At 38.8% G+C, this 12,795-nt stretch overlaps 1 protein-coding gene across 3 annotated transcripts in view; it reads right to left on the reverse strand.

Annotated features, from left to right (window-relative positions):
• LOC126268081 (glutamyl-tRNA(Gln) amidotransferase subunit A, mitochondrial) overlaps positions 1–12,795 on the reverse strand; it is a 143,182-nt gene that overhangs the window by 67,462 nt on the left and 62,925 nt on the right. For all 3 annotated transcript variants that reach the window (XR_007549080.1, XR_007549081.1, XM_049973564.1), the window contains exon 5: positions 1,626–1,801. Coding sequence is in view for 1 of the 3 variants with exons in the window: in XM_049973564.1 (XP_049829521.1) it covers positions 1,626–1,801 (176 nt within the window). In the remaining 2 variants the exon portion in view is untranslated. The remainder of the gene's footprint in view (positions 1–1,625; positions 1,802–12,795) is intronic.

Raw genomic sequence — 12,795 nt, forward strand, 5'->3', positions numbered from 1 at the left:
ACTTGTTTTAGCCAAGTTATATCATAAATTTCTTTTGTCATTGTCTCAATTCAGTAACTCTTCATTGCTTAAACCATTTGCCCATATAATATACACCGCAAATTCTTTGCTGCTCAGTCTACATTCCAAGCAAACTATGTACAGGACTTGATGCATATCCCCGCTAGTGTTATTTCATACATCATTAGACAATCAGCCAAAGGGAATCTTAAATCACCACAGGAAAATGTCAAAACGTAAAGCTCGTCACTAGAAATGTCTTGAAGGCACTGATATCGAAGCACTGTGTGCTTGTGTGTGTGTGTGTGTGTGTGTGTGTGTGTGTGTGTGTGTGTGTGTGTGTGTGAGAGAGAGAGAGAGAGAGAGAGAGAGAGAGAGAGAGAGAGAGAGAGAGAGAGAGAGAGGTTTTTGTTTGTGATTTATGTAAAGTGAGAGCTGAATCCATGCTTTACCCAATCTCAAGTTTCTGCCAGTTTTGATTAAATTATCCAGAAACAAATTCCGATTGCATCCTTTACTACACTATCTCTGAAATTTGCCACTTGTACCATGACACTGGTACCTTCACATTTCATTTCATGCTCACAACTGAATTAGTATTCGGCTACAGCTGATTGCACTGACAGCTTGAATCTTAACACTAGACTTCTTTACCCCTCTGTTCAGTAGTGATCTTCCCCAGTCAATACCTCTCTTCCTTCCCTCACTACCGCATCTTCTTCTCATCTCCATCCACTTCCTTGTCTTGAAGTCTCTCCTTTCTACAGTTATTCTGTAATTTCCTTCCATCTTCCAAGCCTTCCCTTCTTTGCTTAGTAATGGCCTCTCATCTAAAATCTTTAAATGTTCACATAGTTACTGATTTTTCCTCCAAAGGTTTTTTACTTTCCCTACAGTCAGGCTTGCACCTACAGTTTTACACTTCTCCTCTAGCCATTCCAGTTTCATAAAGCTGCTCCTCCTGTCAATCTTATTTTTTAGACATCTGCATAATCTTTTGCCTGTTTCATTTACTGTATGTCTATGTCCTCCCCTTTCATAAATTAAATTTAATATCTCATGCATTACTCAACGATTCTAGTGAGACTTGTCTTTTTTGCCTAGTTGTTCTTCGGCAGGTTTCAGTATATTGTCGCTCAAAGCTACCCATTCACAGAATTCTAAGCAGAAGCAACAGGCCATCATTTATACGTTAGCATGGGTACAGTGTCATCTTTCTGACATCTAAGAAGACTACAGAGAGTGTACAAAGATGATGCAGTTGACAAGAAAAATTTGAGCAGGTGGGTGAAGATGTTTACAGATGAGGCAACTACAATTAAAGGAAAGAAGCACAGTGGCTGTGATGGAGGAGGTATGAAGTATAATAAAAGTGGAGAGTCACTAATGATATGGGAGTGAATGAATAACTTACATCTGTTGATGAAGTGACAAATACTTTCGCTTTGCTTCAACAAAGACCTCATATGCTACTGAAATCAACATACCTCAGCCAGATATTATGCGAAGGGCCGACAGAAGTACTCAACTGACACACACACACACACACACAAATCAGACATGGATCACTAGTGCCTTAGCTATAAATGCTAGTAAATATATACAGAAAATCATATTACACTTACTAAACATTGTTACTGCATCATCAACTGTTCTGGTAAGTATACCTGGCACATCCATTGAATTTACAAGAGGTATGAGACCATACCTCGACAGCAAACCATACGTAGGTTTAAAACCTACAATGCCACAGTATGCCGCAGGATTGCGCACAGAGCCACCTGTATCTGAGCCCAGTGCCCTGCAACAAAAAGACAGACCATAGTAAGGATCCATAATTGATTCCTTATCCAGCTTGTTATTTTTCACAAATCTATTTACAATGTCCTCATTTGTGCCTGAGTTCCTCCTAATTACAATAGCTATATTATACAAATAGCCTCACAGGTAAATATTAGTTTCTTAATCACTCTTTAGCTATGTAGTTTTTATTTTAAAAACAGTGTACAGTCACAGCCTCGCCCTGATTGTAGTGCTGTTAATGCGCAGAATGAAAATGGCTGAGGCTGCTTTATGATTCGTAGTGAAACACATGTGTGCAATACAGTTAAAAAGTGCTGAGAAATAGGCTGTTCTTAATGTTTTCCGTAAAATTGTGGAGATAATCGGCTTTGAAGTTTTCCTAGTCACTGTGTTTATTTCAGATGAAACATACACAACAATCATACGTGTAGCGAAGTCGGTAGTGTAGTGGAATGTTAACTAAATACAGTTTTTTCTTATTCAATTTTAAATACCTACATATCGTAATTATAGAACTCATCATTTTTTATGAATAATGCACGTCTTCTTGTTTTTAATTAAATATTGGATGTGAAATTCCTGTTTCCATTTCAACTACAAATTCTTAATTATCGATGTTTCATGAAAGACTTTTCATAAAAGTTACTTAAATTAAGAAAACATAACAATTTAAAAACCAAAAAATGAAAAACCAAATCCTCTTTATTTGAACTATGACCATTGTTTTATACCACAGAGGTGCGTGAGTATTGTAGAAACATGAATAACAATCATTTTCACAGCATCGAGCACATCATACAAATTCTATATTTTTTCTTTTGATACTGTACCATTACAATATGAACCCAACAGAACTGATCTGGAACCAAGTTGTGGGATTTGGCCTGAGAAGTAAAAAGACTATTAAGTTTCCAGATGTACTGGAACTAACATGTGCAGCTTTTTCACGTCACTGCCGAACACTGGTGGTATATAGAACTGCTCATCAAAAAAGAAGAGAAAATGCGGTGCCTGGTTGCCTTGTGGATTTTGTTGTTGATAGGCTCATTATTAATATAGCAAGTGTGACTTCTAGAACCGAAATGTATTTCCCGAATCTGGATAAGGAAGGAGCTAAGAGATAACCAGATGACTGACTGTAATTAATACCGTCAGTGGCTTCAGTATTCAACTATATGGTGAAATCTCTGCAGTATGCTTTTGCATTATATACAGCTCACTCAGAAAAATTACCCTATGTTTATGTTAGAAATTTTCATCACTCTTGTTTGTAAATAGAGTACTATGTTAAGAAGCATCTGGTAGTGTTGGAGTTTATCCTAATATTATTTCACTCTCTTTAAAAATTAAAAGACATTCAAAGCTATATTGTTTCTTTGCTCGTCTCTTTTTATGTCTGAACTGCAACTGCTCACATCATTGCAGGTTAGTTGGACCAGTTCTGTCCAAGTTTAATGTTCCGGTAAAAGTGCTGTCCCGCTTTATTGCTCAGTCTATGTACATGTAACACAACATAAAACTTATCCTTATGATTGTACTTGACTGTACTGGTCACAGCTTGGCTTCCGCTCCACGTGAAACAAAATCCAATGAGATTCAAGCAAACACGGAGGAAAACATGATATAATGTTCACATCAGGTTTATTCTTATGATGAACAGAATACCGTACCAATTCTGATATATATTTACTTGCTCAATGTTATTCAGAAAAAGAATTCTTGGTCAGCAGCTAATAAGCGGAACATTAGTGGCAATAAACACAATTCTTTTCATTCTAACATTAAGTATTACTACAAAAGTGACACCACTGGCAAAGCAGAAGTGAATCAATGTTTGACTGCATGGAAGGCACAGTCATATTCACGACCTCATGGAGAAGCTGAAGTTTATGGGAGCTGAAGTTTATGAGAGGGCAAAGTATGGCACTAATTACATATCAAAAAAGCCTTGGTTTATAAAGGAACCAGAATATCATGCATAAGAAAAAGGATATTGTCTGAAATGATAGAAGAAAGGGAGAAGCAAAACTGATTTTATATTACAAGTAGTAGTATGGTGTCTTAGCTTTCATGAGGTTGATAACTCTCAAGTAATTACTAAAATCCTCTTCTTCACGTACTTGCAACATGTGAAGAGACTAAATGAATAATGTATAAATTTTCTGGTTAACATTAAATGTAACTGAATGAGGTAATGTATCTGTTAAGAATAATGAAGAAGAATTGTTATTAAAACGGTCTGCTTGACATGCAGCTCTTATTACTTACAAAAACTAAAAGTTAAAATCAAACAGTGGTTAATTCTGTAATTCACTCAGTCAATCTGTACTGCTCTAGGTTGTTGCCAAATAAAAAAAAAAAAATTAAAAAAAATAAAAAAAATAAAATCTGACTACATATCTACACAGCACAAGATAATCTTAAGGCAATGTGTTCAACTGAACTTATGATTTAGTTTCATTAATTAATTTTGCAAAAAAAAAGTCAGATGATGAAGATTACATCAAAATATGAGATAAAGGATGTGTTTCCAGTTGACCACATCCATTAAAAGAACTGCATTAAGAACAGAGGGAATATTTCATTGGCATGACAGTGTTTTGTCTGAGTCACTGGACTGTGTTAATGTTGGTCTTTATAAGAGTTTAAATTGCATCAAATTCTGCATTTGTAATCTTGTTGAAAATTGAGTGGCCCAGGGAAACACAATGATAAGCACTATTGCCATGTATTTTGAATTATAGGGCAATCAGCACTACCTATTAGCGGCAGAAGATAATAAAGCAGGAAAAAGTTCTAATATCACTCAAGAGATGTCAGGCAATGCTTCATTGCTAACAGCAGCCAGCCATGGGAACATAATGGCAAGCAACGGGTAAAATGGCTGGCACCAAGGGGGACCTGTGTACATTTTTAGAGATTTCACTCACATTTGATGAGTCATAAGAAAACAAAGATGTTATCACTCAGAGTTACACAAATTTGGAAATCTGTTGTACTTAATATGTTTCACGAACATAATGGTAAGTCCATGTACATACAATTATTTTCCTGAATGCATGAAATATGAGGGAGGTTACTGAATGAGTAATGGGACACCCTCCTCAAACATTACCTTTTTTTTTTATATAGATATAGAGACAGTCGATAGTAGGGATATTTTCAAATATTGTATAGGTGAACATTATCTCAGCTGCTTCACTAAAAGAATTTCATATGCACTATATTTAAGGCTAAAATGTACAAAAAGAAATTAATTTGTTACAATTGATATGTACTAACTCTGCTATGTGTGGTTAAAATTACTCTTATTTTAGAAACACTGGAAATTATGAAATATCTAGCGTACTTAAAATTCCTATTTTTAATTCCACAATCTGACAATATTTATTAAATTTATTTCTGGACTCATTTACAACATAATGATATAACTTGCTGAAGATTCTTCTTTTGTAAAGAAAGTTTGTAAACTCTCTGGAATATTCCCAGAATGAGATTTTCACTCTGCAGCAGAGTGTGTGCTGATATGAAACTTCCTGGCAGATCAAAACTGTGTGCCGGACCGAGACTCGAACTCGGGACCTTTGTCTTTCGCAGGCAAGTGCTCTACCAACTGAGCTACCCAAGCACGACTCACGTCCCGTCCTCACAGCTGTGGCTGTGGCTAAGCCATGTCTCCACAATATCCTTTCTTTCAGGAGTGCTAGTTCTGCAAGGTTCGCAGGGGGGCTTCTGTAAAGTTTGGAAGGTAGGAGACGAGGTACTGGCAGAAGTAAAGCTGTGAGGACGGGGCGTGAGTCGTGCTTGGATAGCTCAGTTGGTAGAGCACTTGCCCGCGAAAGGCAAAGGTCCCGAGTTAGAGTCTCGGTCCGGCACACAGTTTTAATCTGCCAGGAAGTTTAATCTCTGGAATATTGTTAGCATGGCAGAATGTGTTAGTAGTAGTGGGCATGCCTCTGATGGAATCGGATTGGCAATAACTATGTGAATTTATGTTCTAAAGTGGAGATTGTAAAGAGAGTTTGACATAGAAGAATGGATACAATAAAAGAGTCATTGAAACAGACATTACTTCATCAATTATCATGCAAACTGGAACCCACAAAGTCAAAATTTCAACCTAAAGAAACTACCCCTTGACGCAACGAACTGCAGCCAACAACGAGAATATGAAGATAAGTAACAAAATTATTTGTACATCTTACTCCTCTCGGAGCATTAATTATTTTTAAGAGACTGAAACACTACTGGTGATGTGTGGGAGGGTAAGACTACAAATGGATGCTGTTGAACGCTTGATGACGTGTATATGCATATTTCTTCATTTATATTCATACAAGTAACAACAACACCAACAACAAAAGTAATTCTGTCAGTAGCAATTACTGGGTGGACTGAGTAGCTCGGTGGTTGTGGTGCCCACCCCAAGCCTGGATACAGCAGGATAAAAAAACTAGAATACCAAGAGACATCTGTCAATAACAGCAAAACATCAGCAGCCACACGAACTAACTACCCTTAAAACGAGGGTGATTTCAATCCAATGTGTGACTCACTCTACCTGGGCTCAGGCTCACCAACTGGAATCAGCCGCAAACTCGACATCAGGAAACACATGCAACAATGTAGCTACCCTCGCCCCAAGCTGACAAGAACAAAGGCAAACCTGTTCTTTCAGTTGCTGGGGGACCACGACTTCTTGCTGAGTCAGAACTTGCCAGAACTCCTCAAACCTAAAAGAAAGCATTTCATTGGTACCCTCAATGTACAGACGCTGACCAAAACAGGAGAACTGAAGATGCTGATGGACTCCTGCTACAAATTCAGAATCCACATACACACTCTACAAGAAACACGAGAAAAAACTACAACCTCACTTTAAAATAGTAATTTACATACATTGGGATCTGCTTCTCTAGTGCACAACAGTATCAATCATTCTGTGATACATTTCACCTCACCCTCAGTACGTCTCTCTATACTTGCAGTTACATATGCCAGCAAACCCTATACATTTATAATCACACTTGCCCCAGTTAACAATGACCCTGACAAGAACAAAGTTGAGAAATTCTGGTCAAAATTTGAATGGGCACTCACTATGATCCCTCAACAACATGTCAAGGCCTTTCTTAAAGATTTCAATGCACAAATCAGCAGAGAATGTGAGCACAGAGACAGAGAATTTCTCAGCAAGCAAAAAAGATAAATACCAATGGACTTCATCTAATCAATATATGTGAAATGGCAAAACTCTAAGCAATGTTCACACCATGGAATATGACAACCTGGAAATCACATAGGGGAATATCAAATTGGTCATATGGAGGTAACCAGAAAATTCTATCCGGAAATCATGAATATGAAGGTACATCAACTGTTTTGTAGAGTCTGACCATTATCTCTCCCAGATCAAAATCTCTTTCATACAAAACAGAAAGAGTTGCCAAAAGTCTAAGCTCTTCCATAGAAAGTCCCAGAATATCTAAAATAACATGCTTGTCATAGGCTCAAAATTCCAGAGAACTGGATTTTTTTTTAAACAGGGAAACCAATGAGGTTTATTAAATGGGTACATCATCTCTAAAGATTAGGGGAAATTGATAATGATTTCGAAAGGACCACCACACTTTCTTTTTTTTTTTTTTTTTTTTTTTTTTTTTTTTTTACAAGACATTTAGGGAATAACTAAGCTACAAGACACCTAGTCTTTCTTTTTGATGCCCTGATGGGACACTTGAGACAAATACACGGACCAACTGTGAAATCCTGGAGCAGTACTTCAAGAAACTGCACAACTGTGAGCAACCTACAGAAGACCCCAATTTCATTTAACTGCACCAAATCGAAACACTTTTCTACCTATACATGAGGAAATGTGAACCATCATCTTACATCTCAAAAACAACAAAGCGCCAGGGAAGATGGTAATATCACAGAAATGCTCAAGATCGGCAGTAAAGTCTTGATTGACAAACTAAAAGCAATTGTTGCCAATTAATGGGAAAATGCAGCACACCAGCAGATTGGAAAAATGCTTTGATCCATCAACTACACATAAACGGGGATGAGATGGATCCAAAAAATTGCCAAGGTATTTCTTTTCTACCAATTGCCTACAAAATTTTCTCGTGTACCCTACTTACCAGATTGGGGCAACAGACACAACATTTGATACATGAATATAAGGTAGGCTTCCAGCAGAACAGATCTGGAACATTAAAATCATACGGCAACAATTAAAGTCAAACTACACAGTTGTCACTTTTGCAAACTTCAAAAAAGCCTACAACTTGGTTGGCTGCATCACCTCGTATAATGTACTTCATGAATGCAGAGTGGATAACTAAACAACTATATTAATCAAACAGATCTTGACAAACACATTCTCTAAAGTAAAATTTATGGGTGAAATCTCTGAAGCTTTTCAAATTAGAACTGGGGTAAGAAAGAGTGATGAGCTGTCTTCACTCCTGTTCCCTCTAGTACTCAAGATGATGATCAGCACTTAGGAGAAACAAATGCTTGGAGTAGACAGTTCTCTAGAATACGTACAACAAGAAATTGATGTCCATCGAAGTCAAACTACATCATTACTACACAGTCATTCTTACATATAGCATTCAATGGTACAGAGAGATCATTAACTACCAACATCAAAGAAAAATACCAAGAAAAATATTTTGATGCCAAATTCAAGATAGTATCTGGATGCATAAGGACTCAGAAGAACTGTATTCCCTGACTGAGCAGTTCACCTAATTTGAAAGGAATAGGCTTATGAAATTCTATGGTCGTATAGCACAAATAGAAGACTCTCACTTGACCAAGAAACCTCGCACATCATCGATGGGACCCGACAACCCCAAAATATGTTCACTGGTAGATACACAGAGCGACCTCACAGAGATGTCACTAACTTGGATACCTGTCATGAGGGGGTGAAGAACACATGACGAGATCTTCTCACAAAATGATGAGATACACCCCACAGCAGAAGTTTTAATGGAAGAGGTATAATACACTCGAAGAATATGAAGCTTGTTCTGGAGAAACTGAAGATAAAAAGAATGAAGGACCTGACTGCCATTGTACTCTTAAATGTTTTGACAAAATAGGTGAACTATGTGAGGCACATGTTCAAAGCATTCTGGGAAATTTGTGACTGACCTTCCGAATACATCTGATTGTCAACATGAGGAATGTATACAGTTGGACGGTCACTTCTGACAACCCACAATCTATATTTGTTTGCTAGATGTTAAATCCTAACACCTGGCAAAAAATAAGTCTCAGGAAATGAGGGCGTCAAAACCCAGTTCTTATTCTGCAATTAAAATACAATGGACTCATACTCATTGAAAAGAAGAAAGATGCTGATGTTCTGTCCCTCTTAGGTTACGTCCCTCCTGTTCATTACTGATTTTTCTTGCCATTAAAACCAACATGTTTCTACATCTACATCTACATACATACTCTGCAATCCACCATACGGTGCGTGGCAGAAGGTACCTCGTACCACAACTAGCATCTTCTCTCCCTGTTCCACTCCCAAACAGAATGAGGGAAAAATGACTGCCTATTTGCCTCTGTACGAGCCCTAATCTCTCTTATCTTATCTTTGTGGTCTTTCCGCGACATGTAAGTTGGCGGCAGTAAAATTGTACTGCAGTCAGCCTCAAATGCTGGTTCTCTAAATTTCCTCAGTATCGATTCACGAAAAGAGCGCCTCCTTTCCTCCAGAGACACCCACCAGAGTTCCTGAAGCATTTCCGTAACACTCGCGTTATGATCAAACCTGCCAGTAACAAATCTAGCAGCCCGCCTCTGAATTGCTTCTATGTCCTCCCTCAATCCGACCTGATAGGGATCCCAAACACTCAAGCAGTACTCAAGAATAGGTGGTGGTGGTGGTGGTGGTTAGTGTTTAACGTCCCGTCGACAACGAGGTCATTAGAGACGGAGCGCAAGCTCGGGTTAGGGAAGGATTGGGAAGGAAATCGGCCGTGCCCTTTCAAAGGAACCATCCCGGCATTTGCCTGCAACGATTTAGGGAAATCACGGAAAACCTAAATCAGGATGGCCGGAGACGGGATTGAACCGCCGTCCTCCCGAATGCGAGTCCAGTGTGCTAACCACTGCGCCACCTCGCTCGGTCAAGAATAGGTTGTGTTAATGTTTTGTAAGCGGTCTCCTTTACAGATGAACCACATCTTCCCAAAATTCTACCAATGAACCGAAGACGACTATCCGCCTTCCCCACAACTGCCATTATATGCTTGTCCCACTTCATATCGCTCTGCAATGTTATGCCCAAATATTTAATCGACGTGACTGTGTCAAGCGCTACACTACTAATTCTACTATTCAAACATTACAGGATTCTTTTTCCTATTCATCTGCATTAATTTATATTTATCTTTATTTAGAGTTAGCTGCCATTCTTTACACCAATCACAAATCCTGCCCAAGTCATCTTGTATCCTCCTACAGTGACTCAACGACACCTTCCTGCACACCACAGAATCATCAGCAAACAGCCGCACATTACTATCCACCCTATGCTAAGGATCATTTATGTATGTAGAAAACAACAGCGGACCTACCACATTTCCCTGGGGCACTCCAGATGATACCCTCACCTACGATGAACACTCACTACTGAGGACAACATACTGGGTTCTATTACTTAAGAACTTATCGAGCCACACACATATTTAGGAACCAATCCCATATGCTCGTACCTTAGTTAGGAGTCTGCAGTGGGGCACCGAGTCAAATGCTTTCCAGAAGTCAAGGAATATGGCATCCGTCTGGTCCCCTTCATCCATGGTTCACAAGATTTCATGTGAAAAAAGGGCGAGTTGCGTTTTGCAGGAGCGATGCTTTCTAAAGCCATGCTGATGCATGGACAGCAACTTCTCTGTCTCAAGGAAATTAATTATATTCGATCTGAGAATATGTTCGAGAATCCTGCAACAAACCGATGTTAAAGATATTGTTCTGAAATTTTGAGGATCCGTCCTTCTACCCCTCTTATATACGGGCGTCACCTGCGCTCTTCTCCAGTTGCTCGGGACTTTACGTTGGGCAAGAGATTCATGATAAATGCAAGCTAAGTAAGGAGCCAATGCAGTAGAGTACTCTCTGTAAAACCGAATTGGAATGCCATTCAGCTGCTTCACAACCCCAGGGATGTCTATCACTATGTCCTCCATACAGGAATCTGTACGAGACTTAAAAGGTGGTGTGTTTGTATGATCCTCCTGTGTGAAAGATTTCTCAAATGCTAGATTTAAAATTTCAGCTTTTGTTTTGCTGTCTTCCATTGCCAGGCCAGACTGATCAGTGAATGGATGGAAGCCTTCGACCAACTTACCGATTTAATATAAAACCAAAATTTCCTTGGGTTTTCAGCAAGATCTTTTGCTAAGGTATGACGGTGGTAGTGGTTGAATGCTTCGCGCATCGCTCTTTTTACAGCATCACGAATCTCTACTAACTTCTGCCTGTCCTCATTCTCCCGATCTTTCTTGTACCGCAAGTGCAACTGTCTTTGCTTCCTGAGCATTCTCCAAATTGCACTGTTAAACCGCGGTGGGTCTTTTCCCTCTGTAACCCACTTTTTCAGCACATACTTGTCCAATGCGTGATTTACAATGTGTTTAAAATTTGCCCATAATTCTTCCACGACCATCGTACCGAAAGTAAATGAAGTAGATTCATTTAGTAAATGGGAGGCTAACAACTACTTATCTGCTCTTTCTAGTAAAAATAATTTCCTAGCCTCCTTGACCGACTTTTTAACTTTTGTAGCCATAGTCGTAGTGACAACATCATGATCACTAATCCCTGTCTCAACACTGACACTGTCTATGAGGTCTGGTCTGTTCATGGCTACCAGATCTAAAATATTTCCATTATGCATTGGCTGTCGATTTAGCTGCTCAAGACAGTTTTCGGATAATGTGTTCAAAAGTAATTCACACGACAGCTTGTCTGTACCACGTGTAATGAATCCATAGACATCCCAGTCTATACTAGGTAGGTTAAAGTTGCCTCCGACTAATATAGCATGATCTGGGTACTTCTGTGATACAGAGTGCAGACTCCCTTTGAATGATTCTAGAACTGTCACGGTGGAACCTGGTGGCCAGTAATAACACCCAACAATGAACTTTATTTCTCCTAGCCCTGTTAAACGTGTCCAGGTAACTTCACAATCACACTCTATTTCAACCTCAGTAGACACAATATTTTTGTCAACTGCAATGAAGACACCACTTCCTACAGTGTCTAATCTGTCTTTCCGATACATGTTCCAACCCTCACTAAATATTTCGAAACTTCCTATCTCAGGGTTCAGCCAGGTCTCAGTTCCGAGAATAATTTGCACGCCACACATTTCCTGGAGGGCAGTAAATTCAGGAACTTTATTCCGAACATTCTGAAAATTTACTGCTAATATCTTGATAGAAAGACGAGAGTCAAAACAAGTCCCCGGGAGTAAGCAACATTCCATTAGAACTACTGACGGCCTTGGGAGAGCCAGTCCTGACAAAACTCTAGCATCTGGTGAGAAAGATATATGAGACAAGCGAAATACCCTCAGACTTCAAGAAGAATATAATAATGCCAATCCCAAAGAAAACAGGTGTTGACAGATGTGAAAATTACTGAAAAAACAGTTTAATAAGTCACAGCTGCAAAATACTAATGAGAATTCTTTACAGACGAATGGGAAAACAAGTAGAAGCTGACCTCGGGAAAGATCAGTTTAAATTCCGTAGAAATGTTGGAGCACGTGAGGCAATACTGACCTTATGATTTATCTTAGAAAAAAGATTAAGGAAAGGTAAAACCTACATTTCTAGCATTTGTAGACTTAGAGAAAGCTTTTGCAATGTTGACTGGAATACTCTCTTTCAAATTCTAAAGGTGGCAGGGGTCAAATATAGGGAGCGAAAGGCTATTTACAATTTGTACAGAAAC

The sequence above is a fragment of the Schistocerca gregaria genome, chromosome 4 (genome assembly GCF_023897955.1).
Source record: "Schistocerca gregaria isolate iqSchGreg1 chromosome 4, iqSchGreg1.2, whole genome shotgun sequence".
Taxonomy (NCBI): Eukaryota; Metazoa; Arthropoda; class Insecta; order Orthoptera; family Acrididae; genus Schistocerca; species Schistocerca gregaria.